Source organism: Heterodontus francisci, chromosome 19, assembly GCF_036365525.1.
Source record: "Heterodontus francisci isolate sHetFra1 chromosome 19, sHetFra1.hap1, whole genome shotgun sequence".
Classification (NCBI taxonomy): Eukaryota; Metazoa; Chordata; class Chondrichthyes; order Heterodontiformes; family Heterodontidae; genus Heterodontus; species Heterodontus francisci.
This window is the reverse complement of record NC_090389.1, coordinates 83,838,073-83,860,913: the sequence shown is the minus strand read 5'-3', so window position 1 is coordinate 83,860,913 and position 22,841 is coordinate 83,838,073. Positions and strand designations below refer to the sequence as shown.

The following is a 22,841-nucleotide window of genomic DNA, read 5'->3' as shown; positions in this document are numbered from 1 at the left end:
TTACTGCCAGGGACCATTCCCTTAGGTCCCTGGTGGCAGTGTCCTGCCACCTGAAATACCGCCCCGCCCTCAGGGATTGGAGATCCAACTTTATAAATGAGGCCCTGGAGTTAATTGCCCAGGCCTCTCACTGATGAAGTCACAAGGGGCTTCCAGCTCAACTCCCACCCCCACTTCTGCCCAGGCAATTCACGCCCAAGTTAAAAGTGGGGCCCTTGTGGTAATAGATTAAAAAGATTTGCCAAACACTTTTGATCAGCAATGACTTCTTTCCCATTCAGTCATTTTATTCCACATTTTGTTTTGGGCAGATCTGCTTGGATGAATAGATAGCGAGAATCTCGCAGGAGGGTTATTAACCTGAGGACACAGATCTAAGACTACGCAGAGATGTAACAGATTAACACATTACAAGAGGTTTTGATAGAGTAAATAAGGGAAAAACTGTTTCCACTGGCAGGAGGGTCGCTAACCAGAGGACACAGATTTAAGATAATTGGCAAATACACCAGAGAGGGAGATGAGGAGACATTGTTTTTTTACACAGCAAGTGGTTGTGATCTGGAACGCACTGCCTGAAAGGTCGGTGGAAACAGACCTGGTAGTAACTTTCAAAAGGGAATTGGATAAATACTTCAATGGGAAAAAATATTGCAGGGCTATGGGGAAAGGGCAGGGGAGTGGGACTAATTGGATAGGCTTTTAAAGTGCTGGCACAGATATGGGTGAAAAATCTTCACTGATTAATTCTGATTCCATGAAAGCAGGTCTGGTGTAAATGCTTTGATGTAGAATATTGACAAGCTTATAAACTGCTGATAAATTTCCCTAGTCTAGCTATGAATCAGGGAATTTATGAATCAATTGTGACAATTTTTTTTGGAAAGTGGTGATTTATTTTCTTTTTTTATTCATTTGTGGGATGTGAATGACGCTGACAAAGCCAGAATTTATTACCCAACCCTAATTGCTCTTGAGAAAGTGGTGTTGAACCACCTTCTTGAACTGCTGCAGTCCATGTGGTGTAGGTACACCCATAGTACTCTTAGGGAGGGAGTTCCAGGATTTTAACCCAGCAACAGTGAAGGAACGGCAATATAGTTCCAAGCCAGGACGGTTTGTGGCTTGGAGGGGAACTTGCAGGTGTGGTGTTCCCATGCATCTGCTAACCTTGTCCTTTGAGGTGGTAGAGGTCGTGTTTGGAAGATGTTGTCGAAGGAGCCTTGGTGAGTTGCTGCAGTGCATCTTGTAGGTGGTACACACTGCTGCCACTGTGCGCCGGTGATGGAGGGAGTGAATGTTTAAGATGGTGGATGGTGTTGAGCATCTTGAGTGTTTTTGGAGCTGCACCCATCCAGGCAAGTGGAGATTATTCCATCACACTCCTGACTTGTACCTTGTAGATGGTGGACAGGCTTTGGGGAGTCAGCAGGTGAGTTAGTCACCGCAGAATTCCCAACCTCTGACCTGCTCTTGTAGCCACAGTATTTATATAACTACTTTATTTAAGTTTCTGTTCAATGATGACCCCCAGGATGTTGATGGTGGGGGATTCAGTGATGGTAATGCCATTGAATGTCAAGGGGATATGGTTAGATTCTCTCTTGTTAGAGATGGTCATTGCCTGGCACTTGTGTGGTGCAAATGTTACTTGTCACTCAGCAGCCCAAGTCTGAATGTTGTTTAGGTCTTGCTGCATGCGGGCACAGACTGCCTCGGAATCTGAGAAGTTCCGAACGGTATCCAAGCAAATCACGTTGACATAGCTCCCTAAGGTTTCTCATAATTGCAAAAACATGACCGGCACCCCCTAATAGCTCACTGGCAAACTGCACCAATTGATGTGCTCCTGGACTATACAGACTGGGAAAGCCTCAGGATCTGTTCCTAATCTATGCTATGTTGGCTGATCTCACTTGAGGTAGCAGTTGCTGTACTATACTTGACCTGATTGCCCATGGACTAGGAAGCCACTTTTCCTGCTCCTGGTCACTTTCCAGTCACCCTTACTGGAGATTGTGTGGGTGCAAGATGAGGGCTGAATTGTGGTCAGCTGTGACGATCCTGTGGTTGAATAGCCTGTCAATGAACCCTATGTCGGCACACAAGTGAAGTGGGTGAGGTAACCTGAAGGTGGCAAGCATGCCAGAAACCATGTCCCGCAGTGAGTTAAACCTTTATAAATCACTGTTTGGGCCTCAGCTTGAGTATTGTTTCCAATTCTGGGCATCACATTTTAAGAAGGATGTTAATATAGTGGAAGGGTGCAGAGGAAATTTATTAGAATGGCACCGAGTATGAGAGACTTCAGTTATATAGAGACACTAGAGAAGTTGGGATTGATGCATAGCTCCCTGGAGAGCCGGAATGGACTTGATGGGCTGAATGGTCTGCTTCTGTACTGTATGATTCTATGAGTTAGTGCCTCACTGGAAAAGGGAAAAATGTATACTTCTTTTTTATGGAACTACATATAAATACACAAGGGTGCAATCTTCTTACCGGTGAGACTGTCAAAAAAAACTATACATGCTCTTGGATTGCCCAGCAGGGTAAAGTTTAAAGGGCAAAGGTCATGATTCCCCATTCACAGTGAGGAAGCGCAGGTTGGAGATAGGCCTATAGCACTGCAGCCACAATTCTCCAATCCACACCCCCTGGAAGCATGTCTCTTCACTGAGAGCACAGTTTTAGCCTTCAAAGGGGATGTCTTGTGACGGAAGATTTAAGATTCATATCAAATCCCTCCACAGCCGTACCCATCTCTATTCTTCACCAGCCCCACAACTCTCTGAGATCTGTGCGATCCTCCAATTTCTGGCCTCTTGCGCATCCATGATTTTCATTGATCCACCACTGGTGGCTGTGCCTTCAGCTGTCTGGACCCTGAGCTCTACAATTCCCTCCCTAAACCTCTCTACCTCTCTCTTTTCTCGTCTAAGACCCTCCTTAAAACATACCTCTTTGACCAAGCTTTCAGTCACCTGTCCTAATATCTAGCTATGTGGCTCGATGTCAAATTTTGTTTGACAAAGCCAATGTGAAGCACCTTGGAACATGTTACCACAATGAAGGCACGTTAGCACTTAAGAGAAAAGCAAGTCTTGGCCTGTGTTTGTCAATGCAGCAAAATGCAAGAAACAGTACAGTGCTGGAAGGATTAACGAATAGATTTAATTTGTTTGTGTTGTGTAATACAAGCTAAGTAACCAGAACAAAAATAAAAAGCAGTACTGTAGCTTTAAGTTAATTTTTCTTTTTAACAGCCTCCGTCACCTCACTCAAAATCCAAATCATTTTCCAATCCGTGCCATCAACTCAGCGTTGGCCGCGGCTTTTGCCCTCATATCTTTCGCCTTGGCAAGGTCAATGAGGATGCTGAGAATGTTGGTGGGCACATCCAGAGACAAGGAGAACCTGGTGCCCTTGCTGTTCCTCCTGGACAACAACATCTCCCTCCTCCGCTGCAAGTCAAAGGGATACTGGAATGGGAAGGGGAATGTCCTCCTGGGCCAGTAGGTCACCTCGCCAAGGGAGCGGACCACCGTGGGGTCTTCGTGTTTGATCGGCGAGGGGTCGGGAGATTGCTTGCCTTTCTCCACTGGCAGCCCATCGGTCAGGAGGGTGCCATGCCCCTGACTCCCATCAAGGATTCTTATGGCCAGCAGTCTTTCCATCCCCTCCTCCGCCATCTTAGCCCCACTTTCCTCAGAGCTGTAGCTGCCTGCAAACCTTTGACTCTTGACCTCGTGAGCTTTCAGCGAGATCCCAGACATGACAAGGAGAACTGAGAGCGTCACAAAGCTCTGGCTGAACATGCTGAATTTAATTCTGTGGAAAAAAATAACATCATGGAATTGGTACCAAATGAAGATGTACCGAGCAGCTTCTGAACGCTACAGAAAGGATACATATTCGAAATGTGTGTTATATAATTTGTAAGCCACCAGTAACACAGGAATTATAAAGGTATTTGTATGATAAATAACCAGAATCACACACAATAGAGACAGAATTTTTAGGACCCAATGGGGGTGAGTGTTGAGGTATGCCGCCGACAACATGCCAGTTTGCCGGTTCCATCCCGGCCCCAAGCCATTTTTCCAGAGGTGGAATCGGAGTTGGCAGACCTACTCGCCCACAAGTGACGGGTAGTCAATTAACGATAGTTAAAGGCCTTTTGTCAGAGGCCAACTGGAATTTCCCTGAGGAGTTGGGACTAGGCCAGCTGCCTGGAAGCAGCCTCCTGGTGGCAGACCTAGGGGGCCAGTGTTCCAGCCAGGCTTTGAGGCCCTCCCTCAGTGGAGGAGCTGTGGCTCAGCAGGTAGCCCTCTTGCTTTTACATTAGAAAACTGTGGGTTCAAGCCCCATTAGGGCGGCACAGTGGCGCAGTGGTTAGCACCGCAGCCTCACAGCTCCAGCAACCCAGGTTCAATTCTGGGTACTGCCTGTGTGGAGTTTGCAAGTTCTCCCTGTGTCTGCGTGGGTTTTCTCCGGGTGCTCCGGTTTCCTCCCACAAGCCAAAAGACTTGCAGGTTGGTAGGTAAATTGGCCTTTATAAATTGCCCCTAGTATAGGTAGGTGGTAGGGAAATATAGGGACAGGTGGGGATGTGGTAGGAATATGGGATTAGTGTAGGATTAGTAAAAATGGGTGGTTGATGGTCGGCACAGACTCGATGGGCCGAAGGGCCTGTTTCAGTGCTGTATCTCTAAACTAAACTAAAATTCCAGAGCCATTGGTTGACGGAGCACTGCAATGTAAAGAGTGCTGTTTTTTGGATGAGTTGTTAAACCAAGACCCTATCTGCTCTCCCAAGTGGCTGAAAAAGGACCCGTGGTGCTATTTAATGAACATGGGGAGTTCTCCCTGGTGCCCTGATCCATGTTTATCCCTCAAACAACACCTACCGAAACATTATTTGGTGATTTATCACATTGCTGTCTGTGGGAGCTTGCTGTGCACATACTTGCTGGCGTGTTTCCTACATTACAGCAGTGACTATACTTCAAAAGTACTTAATTGGCTGTAAAGCACTTTGGGACGTCCTTAAAGATATTACGGAAATGAAAGTTCTTTTTATAATATGTAAATCATATCACACAGGTGCTCATAATATACTTATACATTAAAAATGAATTAAGTAAGGATGAAGAAAGAAATTGTATAGGGACCTGAAGTTGATCCAAAGTACTCCCCAAGTACATTTGAACTGCTTTCCTGCTTTAATGTACCTGTCCTTTGGTTATTTCAAAAGGAATTTTGAAATGTCTATTTGCCAAAACCAAAAATTACATGTCTACAACATTGAATGGTGACTTTCCTGATGCATGGAATCAAAGCATCACCTGATGGGATAATGGGTCAGCAATGTGTCTTATTGCCTGGTAACAACATAAGGTCAGGAGTAGGCCATTCAGCCCTTCGAACTGAAGTGATGCTACAGTTGTACATAGCCTTCTGCAGCACTAAGTTTAGTTCTGGGCCCCACACCTCAGGAAGGATATATTGGCCTTGGAGGGGGTACAGGGCAGATTCACTTGAAAAATGTTGGGACTAAAAGGGTTAAATTATGAGGAAAGGTTGTATAAACTTGGCTTGTACTCCCTTGAGGCCAAAAGATTGAGGGGTGCTCTGATCGAGGTATTTAAAATGTTAAAAGGATTCAATAGAATAAAGAGAAACTATTTCCTCTTATGGGAAAATCAAAAATGAGGGACATAATATTAAATTAAAGCTAGGCCATTTAAGATGGAAATCAGGAAGCATTTTTTCACACAAATTTACTCCCCCAAAAGACCGTGGTTGCTTTTAAGACTGAGATCAATCGATTATTGTTGGCTAAGGATATCAAGGGATATGGAGCAACAGCAGCTAAATGGAGTTGTGGTACAGATCAGCCATGATCTACTTGAAAGCCGGAGCAGGCTTGAAGGGCTACATGACTTACTCCTGTTCCTATGTTCCTTTAACAGCAGGAATATTCCCTCTGGTCATTACTTCTAACTAAACTTTTCTTTGAAAACATGTCAACAACTTTGCTAGAATTATGAAACAAAGAGAATGCAACATTTATGATGTTATTGACATGCAGCAACCAGAGGAAACCTTTCCCTGATCACTTTTCTGTTACAGGGATGCACTGGCTGAAAGGGCAGTGAAAGCAGGTTCAATAGTAACTTTCAAAAGGGACTCAAATATATGCTTGAAAAGGAAAAAAAATTGCAAGGCTATAGGGAAAGAGCTGGGCGAGTGGGACTAATTGGATAACTCTTTTAAAGAGCTCGCACAGGCACAATGGGCCAAATGGTCTCTTTCACTCTTGTAAGATGCAATGTTTTTAAGCTGTAGGAGAGCAGCAGGAACAGAGCTCCCCCTGGTCAGACCCAAATTCAAATATAATTTTAATTACCCTCTGAATCACTTGTTTCAGCAAAACAAAAATCACCTTTTTCTTGGATTCGCAGACACTGTCTCCCAATCCGGACCATATATTTTTAGAATTTAGAACATTACAGCGCAGTACAGGCCCTTCGGCCCTCGATGTTGCGCCGCCCTGTGAAACCATCTGACCTACACTATTCCATTTTCATCCATGTGTCTATCCAATGTCCACTTAAATGCCCTTAAAGTTGGCGAATCTACTACTGCTGCAGGCAGGGCGTTCCACGCCCTTACTACTCTCTGAGTAAAGAAACTACCTCTCACATCTGTCCGATATCTATCACCCCTCAACTTGAAGCTATGTCCCCTCGTGTTTGCCATCACCATCCGAGGAAAAAGACGCTCACTATCCACCCTATCTAACCCTCTGATTATCTTATATGTCTCTATTAAGTCACCTCTCCTCCTCCTTCTCTCCAACGAAAACAACCTCAAGTCCCTCAGCCTTTCCTCGTAAGACCTTCCCTCCATACCAGGCAACATCCTAGTAAATCTCCTCTGCACCCTTTCCATAGCTTCCACATCCTTCCTATAATGCGGTGACCAGAACTGCACGCAATACTCCAGGTGCGGTCTCACCAGAGTTTTGTACAGCTGCAGCATGACATCGTGGCTCCGAAACTCGACCCCCCTACTAATAAAAGCTAACACACCATATGCCTTCTTAACAGCCCTATTAACCTGGTTAGCAACCTTCAGGGATTTATGCACCTGGACACCAAGATCTCTCTGTTCATCTACAGTACCAAGAATCCTCCCATTAGCCCAGTACTCTGCATTCCTGTTACTCCTTCCAAAGTGAATCACCTCACACTTTTCCGCATTAAACTCCATTTGCCATCTCTCAGCCCAGCTCTGCAGCCTATCTATGTCTCTCTGTACCCGACAACATCCTTCGGCACTATCCACAACTCCACCGACCTTAGTGTCATCTGCAAATTTACTAGCCCACCCTTCTACACCCTCTTCCAGGTCATTTATAAAAATGACAAACAGCAGTGGCCCCAAAACAGATCCTTGCGGTACACCACTAGTAACTAAACTCCAGGATGAACATTTGCCATCAACCACCACCCTCTGTCTTCTTTCAGCTAGCCAATTTCTGATCCAAAGCTCTAAATCACCTTCAACCCCATACTTGCGTATTTTCTGCAATAGCCTACCGTGGGGAACCTTATCAAACGCCTTACTGAAATCCATATACACCACATCCACTGCTTTACCCTCATCCACCTGTTTGGTCACCTTCTCGAAAAACTCAATAAGGTTTGTGAGGCACGACCTACCCGTCACAAAACCGTGCTGACTATCTCTAATGTACTTATTCTTTTCAAGATGATTATAAATCCTGTCTCTTATAAACTTTTCCAACATTTTACCCACAACCGAAGTAAGGCTCACAGGTCTATAATTACCAGGGCTGTCTCTACTCCCCTTCTTGAACAAGGGGACAACATTTGCAATCCTCCAGTCTTCCGGCACTATTCCTGTCGACAATGACGACATAAAGATCAAGGACAAAGGCTCTGCAATCTCCTCCCTAGCTTCCCAGAGAATCCTAGGATAAATCCCATCTGGCCCAGGGGACTTATCTATTTTCACACTTTCCAAAATTGCTAACACCTCCTCCTTGTGAACCTCAATCCCATCTAGCCTAGTAGCCTGAATCTCAGTATTCTCAACAACATTTTCTTTCTCTACTGTAAATACTGACGCAAAATATTCATTTAACACTTCCCCTATCTCCTCTGATTCCACACACAACTTCCCACTACTATCCTTGATTGGCCCTAATCTAACTCTAGTCATTCTTTTATTCCTGATATACCTATAGAAAGCCTTAGGGTTTTCCCTGATCCGATCCACCAATGACTTCTCGTGTCCTCTCCTTGCTCTTCTTAGCTCTCCCTTTAGATCCTTCCTGGCTAGCTTGTAGCTCTCAAGCGCCCGAACTGAGCCTTCACGTCTCATCCTAACAAAAGCCTTCTTCTTCCTCTTGACAAGCGCTTCAACTTCTTTAGTAAACCACGGCTCCCTCGCACGACAACTTCCTCCCTGCCTCACAGGTACATACTTATCAAGGACACGCAGTAGCTGCTCCTTGAATAAGCTCCACATTTCGATTGTTCCCATCCCCTGCAGTTTCCTTCCCCATCCTACGCATCCTAAATCTTGCCTAATCGCATCATAATTTCCTTTCCCCCAGTTATAATTCTTGCCCTGCGGTATATACCTGTCCCTGCCCATCGCTAAGGTAAACCTAACCGAATTGTGATCACTATCACCAAAGTGCTCACCTACATCTAAATCTAACACCTGGCCGGGTTCATTTCCCAGTACCAAATCCAATGTGGCATCGCCCCTGGTTGGCCTGTCTACATACTGTGTCAGAAAACCCTCCTGCACACACTGGACAAAAACTGACCCATCTAAAGTACTCGAACTATAGTACTTCCAGTCGATATTTGGAAAGTTAAAGTCCCCCATAACAACTACCCTGTTACTCTCACCCCTGTCGAGAATCATCTTCGCTATCCTTTCCTCTACATCTCTGGAACTATTCGGAGGTCTATAAAAGACTCCCAACAGGGTAACCTCACCTCTCCTGTTTCTAACCTCAGCCCATACTACCTCAGTAGCCGAGTCCTCAAACGTCCTTTCTGTCGCTGTAATACTCTCCTTGATTAACAATGCCACACCCCCCCCTCTTTTACCATCTTCTCTGTTCTTACTGAAACATCTAAATCCCGGAATCTGCAACATCCATTCCTGCCCCTGCTCTACCCATGTCTCCGAAATGGCCACTACATCGAGATCCCAGGTACCAACCCATGCTGCAAGCTCACCCACCTTATTCCGGATGCTCCTGGCGTTGAAATAGACACACTTTAAACCAGGTTCTTGCTTGCCAGTGCCCTCTTGCGTCCTTGTAACCATATCCCTGACCTCACTACTCTCAACATCCTGTACACTATTCCTCTCCTCATGAGCAGTCGTTAAATCTAAACTCTCCATTCACTTTCTGAGTTTGTGTCCACACCCCCTGTTCAAAGCTTGAGCTGAATCAAACATTTTTCTAGGATTGGGTTTGCCTGTACCCATTGGAATTTTGAAAGCTTCCAAAAGCCGGCTGCTTTATCCCGAAGAACGTTACTAATTTCCTTCCGCTCTTCCTGGTATCTCAGGTGTCTGATCCCTAGTCTCTCCATTGTTGGGGATTCCCACTGTCCCCAGGCTGAACAATATTGTACCAGTGCCCTACACACACACTCACCATGAAACTCCCAGGGCTTCCATTTCTGTTCTTGCTTAAACCTATTGGAGGTTTGCATGGGATTTGGTATAGAGAGTTACTACAGTAATTTAAGCCGCAATCCCCAGAGTTGCTCTTGTAAGCATAAGTTTCATGGTGGAATTCATGGTCTTAACCTTCCCTATTGCTGTAACCTCTTCCAACCCGACAAACCTCTGAGATCTTTGCAGTCCTCCAATTCTGGCCTCTTGCGTATCCCTGATTTTCATCACTGGGTCACCATTGGCAGCCATGTCTTCAGCTGCCTAGACTTGCCTGGATGGGTGCAGCTCCAACAACACTCAAGAAGCCCGAGACCATCCAGGACAAAGCAGCCCGCTTGATTGGCACCCCATCTACAAACATTCACTCCCTCCACCACCGACGCACAGTGGCAGCAGTGTGTACCATCTACAAGATGCACTGCAGCAATGCACCCAGGCTCCTTAGACAGCACCTTCCAAACCTGCGACCTCTACCAACTAGAAGGACAAGGGCAGCAAATGCATGGGAACACCACCACCTGCAAGTTCCCCTCCAAGTCACACACCATCCTGACTTGGAACTATATCGCCGTTCCTTCACTGTCGCTGGTTCAAAATCCTGGAACTCCCTTCCTAACAGCACTGTGGGTGTACCTACCCCAAATGGACTGCAGCGGCTCAAGAAGGCAGCTCACCACCACCTTCTCAAGGGCAATTAGGGATGGGCAATAAATGCTGGCCTAGCCAGCGACGCCCACATCCCATGAATGAATAAAAAAAAGACCCTAATCTCTAGAATCTCCTCCATAAACTCTCTCCCCTCTCTCCTCCTTTAAGACAGTCCTTACAGCCTACATCTTTATCCAAGCTTTTGGACACCTGTCCTAATGGCTGGGTGTCAGATGTTGTCTGATGATGCTACAGTAAAGTGTCTTGGGATGGTTTATCATGTTGAAGGTGCTGTATAAATGCAAGTTGTTGTTGTAAATTGGAACGAACTGGGTTTGGATTTTTTTTTTGGTGAGGTGCAGTGGAAAGAGTGCCCTCTGATCCAAACAGCTCGTGGAACCAGAGTGTGCAGGTTGAGATCTGAATATTCTCCATCCCTGATCATCAGATCGATTTCCAACTCCAACAAAATAATTACAATTTGCAACACCACAAGTTTACCTTGATTTGTGCTAACCGCAGAATTCCCTTCCACTATTTCATGAAAGGAGTTGTACTCCACGTTCTCCAAAGTGGAACAGCATAAAGTGTCCCAAATTCAAACGATCAAAGGAAATCTCCCCAATTCTCTATCTGATCAAAAAATAAATAAATAAAACGCAGTACTTGCTTTTTAGAAACGTCAAATAAAAAAATAACACTCCGTAGGGGGAAAAAGTGACAATATACAAAAATATTTTCTTTTTTTCAACAAAAAAAATCAGTTTCTGATTTATTTCCCTCCCATCTGTTAGAGATTGGTGGGCGAATCACAGAAACTGCGCCTGAAATTGATCAGCGATAGTGTGGCCCCTTAAAAAGTAACTTTTAAATATAGTTTCTTTTCCGATAACATTTTTAAATTAATGCTCGTACCTGCAGAAGCTTGCGAGGTGAAGAATTCGTTTGCACTTGTCTCCCTGGTCCAGATGAGGCGCAACAAGCGTCTCTTGTGCTTCAAAAAGCCTCCTGATTTATACCTACAGATTCCGGGTCTGATCTCTCTCTCTCTCTTTCTTTCTCTCTCTATCGGTGCCTCTGGGGGTCTAACACTCTGCTCGCAATGAAAGCATTTCTCTCTTACGTAGGAATGACTTGTGCTTAACAACAACAACAACAAAAATCACTGAAAGCATCAGCTCTTCGAATCCCTGCCACTCTCATATCTGTGGCACAGTGCGGTAAGGTGCATTACATTTCATTGATCTCCACAACTCCAATTTAGATTCTTCTGGGTTGATGGGGACAAAGCTTGTTCATCTCGCCCAGTGCTAAAAATCGTTTTGCAGTCAAAAGGGCTAGGTCCTGCCTCCACCCATCCCTCCCTCCCAAGGGAAAGATATTGGACAGGTAACGTAGCAACAGGGGGAGGTCATTCAGCCTTACGAGCTTGGGGCGAAAGCCAGAACAGGTTACTGAGTCGGATGATCAGCCATGATCATAATGAATGGCGGAGCAGGCTTGAAGGGCCAAATGGCCTACTCCTGCTCCTATTTTCTATGTTTCTATCTACCATTCCATTCGATCATGGCTTCTCTGTATCTTAACTTCAATTGCCCGCCTTGATTCCATAACCCTTAATACCCTTGCCTAACAAAAATGTATCAATCTTAGTTTTGAAATGTTCAATAGATCCCCAGCCACAATAGCTTTATTGGGGAGAGGATTCCAGATTTAAGGTGCATTTTATACCTGGTTGCAGAGTTGTCATGTGTTGTTATGTGCATTGATTGCTCCCTCCCAATTTTCTCCTCCCCCTCCCCCCACACCTTGTTGCTGATCCATTGCAAGTACAATTCTCCAGCAACAGTCATGCTAAATGGCCTCTATACATGTGTGAACCTCAATAGTGGAGGGCAGCCAGAGCTATTCCACCATGAAAAGCATCACCTATTCGTGTATCCATATAGGTACTCTTCAGGCAGGGGACTGCTGGATAGCAGGAACTCCGCACTGCTTTTTCTGTCCTTAACTCAGGGGGTCTGCAACTAGTGCCACAGCCCGAGATCTTCCTCAACACAGACTGGCAATCAAGCCTGGAACCTGTCTGCTCTGCATGGCTCAGTACAGGCAGAATGCACTGAGCAATTGCAGGTGGGCTCCCTCCCACTCCATGGGGTAACACCTTGGCCTGGATTATGCAATGATAATAAAGAGAGTCAGACTATTAGTACTCACCGTTACTACGGAGTAAATCAGACACCAACTTCTGACTTTTGCATATACGTATTTAAACGCAAACATCCAGAAGCTGTTGTCTGATTTGCCCTGCTCCTCCACAGGCTGTGGAGTAACTGTCTTCACCAATAGACGTGCCATTGAAATCAATATAAAGGGCATGACGTTCGAGCGAGTACCCTTTGTTATCCACTAAATACGCCAGAAAAGATTAGGACTGGTGCATTCAGATATAAATGTACTTATAATGGTGTGCTCATTCATAATTACGTCCAATCCACCTCTCTGGCCCTGAAAATTTAACTTTTACAAGTGTGGAATTTCATTCCTTCAGAATTTAATTATTGTTGGAGTTTTTTTTAATTAAACTTTTTAAAAAACTTTTTCTACCTATTTTATCTCTGTCTTTTAATCCCATCTTTCAATCCAATCTTTATTTCGCTTTGTGTACATGATTTTACATTGAATTAAATCTAATTATTATTCGAGATTTATGCATCCTGATTTAGACTCAGTGTATTTCAATGAGGATTCTTCAGTCAGATTGGTTGTAGAGCCTTGCCGTTGCTTGTCCTGCTCACACATGCCACAGATTCCCCTGGAGAGGGTGCCGTGCTGGAAATAATCCCCAAATAGCGGAAGTTGCCTAATCAAAAGCGCACCACAAGTCTGCAGGAAGCTGCCAGTGTGATGAACGGCAAGGGCTATTCCTACACTGCTGACTGTAAAATGAGCCCTTGTCTTAAGTCAGTATGGGCAAAGACAGCCAAGGCAAGACTGAAGCCTCGACACCAGCACTTTTTATTTGCTCCAAATGTTGGTAGATAGTGTGTATCAATAGAAAGGTGTGTGGATGTCAAGTGAGGGATAGGATTGGTCGTGGCCACAAATGCATTACACATCAATAGGACGTCATTGGCTGTAAAGTGCTTTGGGACGTCCTGAGGTTATGCTTGGAGCTCAATTAAATGCAAGTTCCTTTTGCTTTATAAGCAGCTGGTACAAATTGTAATTTGAAACCGTAATTGCATAAAGGAAGAAGTGAACTTTTCCAATGCGTAACTATTAAAACCAATCAAAGCCAGAAGAGTCCAGGATCTGTATAGTTGGATATCTATAAGGCACGACTCACAAATACAAATGCCAACAAGCCTCTCCAAACAGTCCCATTAGTCAGACATGAATCTAGCTGAATAGCCAATGGGAATTCACCACCTGGAACATATTTTTCTCTTCCTTTGTAAATTTTATTTTCTTTTTTCATTATTTCATGGGATGTGGGCGTCGCTGGCTAGGCCAGCATTTATTGCCCATCCCTAATTGCTCTTGAGAAGGTGGTGGTGAGCCGCATTCTCGAACCGCTGAAGTCCATGTGGCATAGGTACACCCACAGTGCTGTTAGGAAGGGAGTTCCAGGATTTTGATCCAGCGACGGTGAAGGAATGGCGATATAGTTCCAAGTCAGGATGGTGATTGACTTGGAGGGGAACGTACGGGTGGTGGTGTTCCCATGTGTCTGCAGCCCTTGTCCTTCTAGGGGTAGAGGTTGCCAATTTGGAAGGTGTTGCAAAGGAGGTTTGGCGAGTTGCTGCAGTGCATCTTGTAGGTGGTACCCACTGCTGCCACTGTGCAGCAGTGGTGGAGGGAGTGAATGTTTAATGTGGTGGTTGGGGTGCTGATCAAATGGCTGATTTGTCCTGGATGGTATAGAGCTTCTTGAGCGTTTTGTGAGCTGCACCCTAAAAGGCAAGTGGAGAGTATTCCATCACACTCCTGACTTGTGCCTTGGAGATGATGGACAGGCTTTGGGAAGTCAGGAATTGAGTTACTTGTCACAGAATTCCCAGCCTCTGACCTGCTTTTGTAGCCATAGTATTTATATGTGGTCAATGGTAACGCAAAGGATATTGATGGCGGGGGATTCAACAATCGTAATGAGGTTGAACGTCAAAGGGCGATGGTTAGATTCTGTCTTGTTGGATATGATCATTCCCTGGCCCTTGAGTGGCAGGAATGTTACTTGTCATTTAACAGTCCAAGCCTGAATGTTGCCTTGGTCTTGCTGCATGTAGGCATGGACTGCTTCAGTATCTGAGGAGTCACGAATGGTGCTGAACATTGTGCAATCATCAATGAACATCCGCACTTCTGACCTAATAATGGAGGGAAGATTATTGATGAAGCAGTTGAAGATGGTTGGGCCTAGGCCACTACCCTGAGGAACTCGTGTAGTGATGTCCTGGAGCTCAGATGATCGGCCTCCAACAGCCACAACTATCTTCCTTTGTGCCAGGTATGACTCCAACCAGTGGAGTGTTTTCCCCCTGATTCCCATTGACTTCAATTATGCTGGGGCTCCTTGATGCCATACTTGGTCAAATGCTGTCTTGATGTCAAGGGCAGTCACTCGCACCTCACCTCTGGAGTTCAGCTCTTTTGTCCATGTTTGGACCAAGGCTGTAATGAGGTCAGGAGCTGAGAGGCCCTGGCAGAACCCAAACTGAGCATCGGTGAGCAGGTTATTGCTGAGTAAGTGCCGCTTGATAGCACTGTTGACAAAACCTTCCATCGCTTTGCTGATGATTGGGATTAGACAGTTGGGGCGGTAATTGGCCGGGTTGGATTTGTCCTGCTTTTTGTGTGCAGAACATACCTGGGCACTTTCCACATTGTCGGGTAGATGTCAGTGTTTTAGCTGTACTGGCACTGCTTGGCTAAGGATGTGGCTAGTTCTGGAGGACATGTCTTCAGTACTATTGCCGGAATGTTGTCAGGGCCCATAGCCTTTTGCTGTGTCCAGTGCCTTCAGCCGTTTCTTGATATCATGCGGAGTGAATCGAATTGGCTGAAGACTGGCATTTGTGATGCTGGGGACTTCAGGAGGAGGCCAAGATGGATCATCAACTTGGCACTTCTGGCTGAAGATGGTTGCAAATTTCTGCCTTGTCTTTTGCACTGATGTGCTGGGCTCCCCCATCATAGAGGATGGGGCTATGTGTGGAGCCTTCTCCTCCAGTTAGTTTTCTACTCATTGAGATAAAGATATTAATGTTGGGAAAATTGAAGATTTTTCATTTCAGGCACCACAAAACCATGCCATGAATTGATAATCAGTCCATCTTTGGAAGAGCTATCCAATTAGACCCACTCCCTATATAGGTTTCTACCTTCTCCCTCAGCTCCGACCTCAAAAGAAAATCCTGTTGCAACAGTGTGATTTAAAAAAAAATTATATTTCTCATATCAGCCTCCCCCTGTCTTTCCTGATTGAGTTTACCTTTCAAGTCTTCAGTCAGGATGATTGTTTTGTACTCAGGTTGTGAGGTGGGGGAAGGGGAATGCCTATGCACAGCAAGATCTGGATTTAGATCACTCCAGCTCACTTCACATAGCATATTGGCAGCCAAAAGGAGAATCTCATCTCATCACACTGAACTGGATTTAAACTTGGGTCTCAGGGTCTCAGGGACTAACACCTTGCATTTATTGCATTTTTAAAATTCATTCATGGGATGTGGGTGTCGCTGGCTAGGCCAGCATTTATTGCTGGTGGTGAGCTGCCTTCTTGAACCGCTGCAGTCCATGTGAGGTAGGTACACCCACAGTGCTGTTAGAAAGGGAGTTCCAGCATTTTAACCCAGCGACAGTGAAGGAACGGTGATATAGTTCCAAGTCAGGATGGTGTGTGACTTGGAGGGGAAATTGCAGGTTGTGGTTTTCCCATGCATTTGCTGCCCTTGTCCTTCTTGTTGGTAGAGGTCGTGGGTTTGGAAGGTGCTGTCGAAGGAGCCTTGGTGCATTGCTGCAGTGCATCTTGTATATGGTACACACTGCTGCCATTCTGCATCGGTGGTGGAAGGTGTGAATGTTTGTAGATGGGCGCCAATCAAGTGGGCTGCTTTGACCTGGATGGTGTCAAGCTTCTTGAGGGTTGTTGGAGCAGCACTCATCCAGGCAAGTGGAGAGTATTCCCTCACACTCCTGACTTGTGCCTTGTAGATGCTTTGGGAAGTCAGGAGGTGAATTTCTCGCCGCAGAATTCCCAGCCTCTGACCTGCACTTGTAGCCATCGTATTTATATGGCTACTCCAGTTCAGTTCATATAACAACTTTAACATAATAAAACATCCAAAGCCCTTTATAGGAGCATTGTAAAACAAAATTTGACCCTGAGAGATATTAGAACAGGTGGCTAAAGAGATAGGTTTTAAGGAGTGTCTTAAAGGAGAAAAGAGAGGTTGAGAGGAAAGAAATCTTTAGGGAGACAATTCCAGAGTCTGGGGCTTTGGCAGCTGAAGACAAGGCCGCCAATAGTGGAACCATTAAGATCAGGGATGCTCCAGAGGCCAGAATTAAAGGAGCACAGAGATCTTGGAGGGTTGTGGGGCTGGAGGACAATACAAAGATAGGGAAGGGCAAAGCCATGGAGGGATTTGAAACAATGGATGAGAGTTTTAAAATTGAGACAGTGTAGGTCAGCGAGCACAGGGGTGATGGGTGAACAGGACTTGGTATGCACACCTCTAATCTAGTAAAACATCACGAGGAGGCTCACTGAACAATTTGTACACTAAGAACTGTGTTGAAACCTATTCAAAGGCTAGCAGGAGATGTTCATCCTGGAAGGTCCCAGAGATGAAATGACTGTACTTTGACGACAATGAATGGAATTTTTTAAAATCAAAATAATCCCTTTTTTCAATTGATTGAGAAATGTAGATGTCGTTGGCAAGACTGGCATTTTTGCCCCTTTGGTGGTGAACCAGAAGTAATAGTTTGATGCGACTGAACGGCTTGCTAGACCACTTCAGTGGACATTTAAGAATCAACCATGTTGGTTTGGGACTGGAGTCACATTTAGGCCAGACCGGGCAAAGGAGACAGTTTTCCTTCCCTAAATCCCTTGTCCCAGTCCTAATGTTGCAGTTTTATTGTATCCAACAACTTTACTTTTCCACTTCAGGTACTGATCTTTTGCTGTCATAAACTGCCTAAGTGCTGGTACCTCACCCCAAGGAGCCATTTATCAAACATGCCAGGTAGCTAGCATTAGCTAAAGTGCCAGCTATGGTATAGTGGGCAGCATTCTCCATTTAGGGTTAGAAGGTTGTGGGTTTAGGTCCCACTTGAGCACCTAATCTAGGCTGACACTACTGGTGCAGTATTGAGGGAGTGTTCTACTGTAGAAGATGCAGCTTTTTGGATAGAATGTTAAACCGGGGCCATGTTTACGCTCTCAGATGGTTGTAAAAGCTCCCATGGCACTATTCTGAACAAGAATAGAGGAGTTCTTCTTGGTGTCCTGGCAAATATTTATCCCTCAATCATACCTGAAATCAGATTATCTGATTAGTAGTTGGCAGGAAAAAAGACAGAGCCGCAAGGGGAGAGCTAACTGTGCAACAGCCCCGACAAACAAATTTCTCTGCAGCACCTGTGGAAAAGCCTGTCACTCTAGAATTGGCCTTTATAGCCACTCCAGGCGCTGCTTCACAAACCACTGACCACCTCCAGGCGCGTATCCATTGTCTCTCGAGATAAGGAGGCCCAAAGAAGAAGATCCTTATCTCATTGCTGTTTCTGGGAGCTTGCTGTGCACAAATCGGCTGCAGCATTCCCTACATTATAGCGGTGACTACAGCTCAAAAATACTTCATTGGCTGTGAAATGCTTTGGGGCATGCTGAGGTTGTGAAAGGAGCTATATAAATGCAAGTCTTTCTTTTTAGTTCATTACCAAGCCTAATCCTGTTCTCAGTCAACACCTACTGCTGTTGTTGATGGCTAATGACCAGGAGCAGAAACTACAGCTTAACATTGACCTACTCCATAGCACTGAGGCCAATTGTGTCACCCAAATAAGGACCAGCTTGCCTGAGATTGGCTAACACAATAGAGAAGTGAAATTGAACTCCGGTCCTTCTAGTCTGTGTATCTTGCCACCTCACAGAGCAGTGTCTTTATCCACGAGGGCCAAATCCTTTTTATTTTTAAGGATCATTTTCTCTTGATGGAAACCGACATGATTCAAGAAGTGAGATTACAAATCTGAGTTTTCATTGCTCTATTGTGCCTTAGAGACATACTGATGACGTTCATTTTTCCACTTTTACAAACAAGAGACATGTTTCTGTCACTGACACTGAGTCCGTATGAGCTGCAACTGACGTAGAAAACTGAAATCATTCTCACTTTTTTCCATTTTAAAATCATACACTGGAGTTCAGTTGGAGGTGTTTAATGTTTTGTACTCTCCCACGCTTCCAATTTGTGTCAACTCGGCGTCCACCTGGATTTGTTGCTTTCAATCAAACTGCTAGAACTTCAGAAGACTCTTATTAAGTGCGAAGGGAGCAGAGTTATGCCTTTAACCGTTAAGTGAGGAGATAAAAAAACACTAACTACATTATGAATTTCTCTCCTTAGTAGGACTGGTCTCTTGCCAGAGGGGTTGTGTAGTAAGGAGGTAGAGAGTTGTTGCATTGAGCACTGACTGTACCCTGTTAAGTCTGAGTTATGATTCTAATCTCACAGCAAGATTTATGTCTGACTGAATCTTTGTTCAGTGGCTTTTCAGCTGAAAATGGCCATATATTTTGAGCTATGCTCTTTCTCAAGAAACCTTCTTCTCAAATCTTGTTCCTTACATGATTAATTGCTTCAATGAACCCAGCTTTCAATTGCACCTCAAGATTAAAGAAAGACGTGCATTTATGTTGGTGCTAGTTGAGGGATAACTATTAGTTCGACACCAGAAGAACTCTTCTTCAACTAGTGCAATATGATCTTTAGTGACCACCAGAACAGGCATACAGGACCTCAGTTTAATATTGTGTCTGATAGATGGTATCTTGAACAACACAACACTCACTCAGAACGGTACCGGTGTGGGGCTTGAAACCCATAATTATTTTTTATTCTCGGGATTTGGGCGGCACTGGCAAGACCAGCATTTATTACCCATCCCTAATTGCCCTTGTGCAGGTGGGGGTGAGCTGCCTTCTTGAACCGCTGCAGTCCATGTGGTGTAGGTCCACCCACAGTGTTGTTCGGAAGGGAGTTCCAGGATTTTGACTCAGAGACAATGAAGGAACGGCGATTTAGTTCCAAATCAGAATGGTTTGTGGCTTGGAAGGGAACTTGGCGTTCCCATGCACCTTTTGCTTTTGACCTCCAAAGTGGAGGAGGTCATGATTTGGGAGGTGCTGTTGAAGAAGTCTTGGTGAGCTTCTGCAGTGGCTTCTGACTAAGTGTAGAGAGTAGTACTCACTGTGCCAAGCTCCAAAGGGAGCAGCCCAACCATACGTAAATGTGACAATTTGTAGTTGAATCATATGGGGAGCACATTAACTAAGGGGTCAGCTAGCACTCTCGCCTCTGAGTCACAATCTGCATTCATTCATTGACTGTGAACCCCAATCCAGAGACTTGAGCACAAAATCTAGGCTGACACTTCAGTGCAGTACTGAGGGAGTGCTGCACTGCCAGAGTTGCCATCTTTCAGATGAGTTTTAAACCAAGGCCCTGTCCGCCCTCTCAGATGGTTGTAAAAGATCCCATAGCATTATTTCAAAGAAGATTAGGGAGTCTTGGGTCAATATTTATCCCTCAATCAACATCACTAAAACAGATTATCTGGTTGCTGATTGTGGGAACTTGCTGTGTGCTAATTGACTGCTGTAATCTCTACATCACAACAGTAACTACACTTCAACAGTACTTCATTGGCTGTAAAATGCTTTGGGATGTCTTGTTTATGAAAGGTGCTATATAAATGCAAATTGTTCCTTAAGATATAAAACCCATGCTGCACAGTGATGAATTACTTATTTCCTACCACTGGAGGGCCTTATTGTGTAATCTTAAAGCTAAACCCTCCTCGTTTGGCAGGACACAGTTACTGTAACTAACCTATTTTCACAGAAGTTACTAAATATTTTGGGCTACAATCTCAACCAATGTCTTACTGGAAGGCCCCTCTCAGGAAAGCTGTGACATAGGATGATTGGCCTCCACAGATATTGGGCTTCCGATTTCAAACATACTACTGTGGGTATTTGGAGGCCAGGCATCTCGCAATAGGAAAAAGGGTTGAGAGTAGGGGAAAGAGCAAGGGAGTGGGACTAAATTCGATAGGTCTTTCAAAAAGCTGGCACAGGCACAATGTGCCGAATGGGTCAAAATCCTGGAACTCCCTTCCTAAAGAATTGTACAGGACCAATCGTTCCATTTCAATAGAAACATTTCACTGGCTGTACAGAAGAACAGAAGGCTGGAGAGGCTCCACAACCATACAGAAGGCAAGCGACGATTGGAGACCTCCAGACGTGGGGACAGCGTGCCCGATGAGGGCCAAACAGTTGAAAGGGACACGAACTACAACTAGCTCTCTTCTGAATGAGGCCCCATTATATAGAACAGCTATTAATTGAGACTTGAGTCATGAGTACATTTGGACCAAGCAAGCTTGCATTGGAATGAAATCAGGTTAAAGGGTTTAATTATAAGGACAGATTGCATAGACTATGCTTGTATTCCTTTGAGTATTGAAGATTAAGGGATGTTCCAATCGAGGGGTTTAAGCTGATTAAAGGATTTGATAGGGTAGAGGGAGAGGATCTATTTTCTCTGGTGGAGGGAGTCCAGAATAAGGGAGCATAGCCTTAAAGTTAGAACTAGGCCATTCAAGGGAGATGTCAGGAAGTATTTCTTCACACAAAAGGTAGTGGAAATCTGGAACTGTCTCCCCCAAACAGTTGTTGATGCTAGGGGTCAATTAAAAACTTCAAAACTCAGTTTGATTATTTTCTATATCAAGGGATAGGGAGCCAATGGTGGGTAAATGGAGTTAAGACACAGATCAACTTAAATGGTAGAATAGTCTTGAAGGGCCTACTTTTGTGCTTATAGTTGCAGCATTCCCTCAGTACAGCACTGTAAAGCCAACCATTGATGTTTATTCTCACATCTCTGGAATGAGTTTTAAACCCACAACTTTCCTAACTCAGAGGCAAGAGTGTTACTCACTGAGCCACAGCTGTTACTATCATTCAGTGACCCCTATTGGAACGTGCCCATGCAGCAGGATCTGGTTTGAATAGGCTTGCTGTCCATTAGGGTTGCCAATCCCCCATGATTATCCTGGAAATGCAGATTAAACTCCAGGCCACTGCTGTGAGCAAACTCAGGGAGAAAAATCATAGCAGATGTTAAAAAGGATGTGAGTTATGTTTTCTTTTTTTTTGAACACTTTTGTAAATTAGTGATAAAAGTCCAGGATTTGGGGATAAAAAATGTCTCTTTGATAGTCGAGAGTCATCCAACTGAAGTGTCTTTACTTGTCAATCAGCGTGGGAAAATGGTGTGTAATGAGGATGGACATGTTGGGTGGACTAGAACAAAGAACAAAGAACAAAGAAAATTACAGCACAGGAACAGGCCCTTCGGCCCTCCAAGCCTACGCCGATCCAAATCCTCTATCTAAACCTGTTGCCTATTTTCTAAGGGTCTGTATCTCTTTACTTCCTGCCCATTCATGTATCTGTCTAGATACATCTTAAAAGACGCTATCGTGCCCGCGTCTACCACCTCCGCTGGCAATGCGTTCCAGGCACCCACCACCCTCTGCGTAAAGAACTTTCCACGCATATCCCCCCTAAACTTTTCCCCTTTCACTTTGAACTCGTGTCCCCTAGTAATTGAATCCCCCACTCTGGGAAAAAGCTTCTTGCTATCCACCCTGTCTATACCTCTCATGATTTTGTACACCTCAATCAGGTCAGGACTAAGGGCAGGATCATGGGGGGGGAGGGGCAGGATCATGGGGGAAGGAGCAGGATCAAGGGGGGAAGAACAGGATCATGGGGGGGGGAGGAGCAGGATCATGGGGGGGAGGGGCAGGATCATGGGGGAGGGACAGGATCGTGGGGGGGAGGGGCAGGATCATGGGGGAGGGGCAGGATCATGGGGGGGAGGGGCAGGATCATGGGGGAGGGGCAGGATCATGGGGGGAGGGGCAGTGGGAGGCAGGACGTTGTTATAATGACGCCGACAGGAAATTAGATTGGCAGCCTTACCCTCAATCCTCCAGTGGTCTGTTAACACTGAAAAATAAAGAATGGGGCAGGGACTGGGGAGCAGTCAATGCCCCCATTGAGACTGTATTCCGGCAAGAATGGAGAAAATGCGGGTCATTGAGTGTGTGGGGAGAATGAAGAATTTTTCTCTCTATCAGTA

The 22,841-nt window shown here is 45.0% G+C and overlaps 1 protein-coding gene across 1 annotated transcript; it reads right to left on the bottom strand.

Moving 5' to 3' along the window:
* Positions 1-3,293: 3,293 nt before the first annotated feature.
* ucn3l (urocortin 3, like) lies at positions 3,294-3,818 on the bottom strand. The gene has a single exon (XM_068052350.1). The coding sequence runs from the start codon at positions 3,816-3,818 to the stop codon at positions 3,294-3,296; it is 525 nt and encodes a 174-aa protein (XP_067908451.1).
* Positions 3,819-22,841: the final 19,023 nt, after the last annotated feature.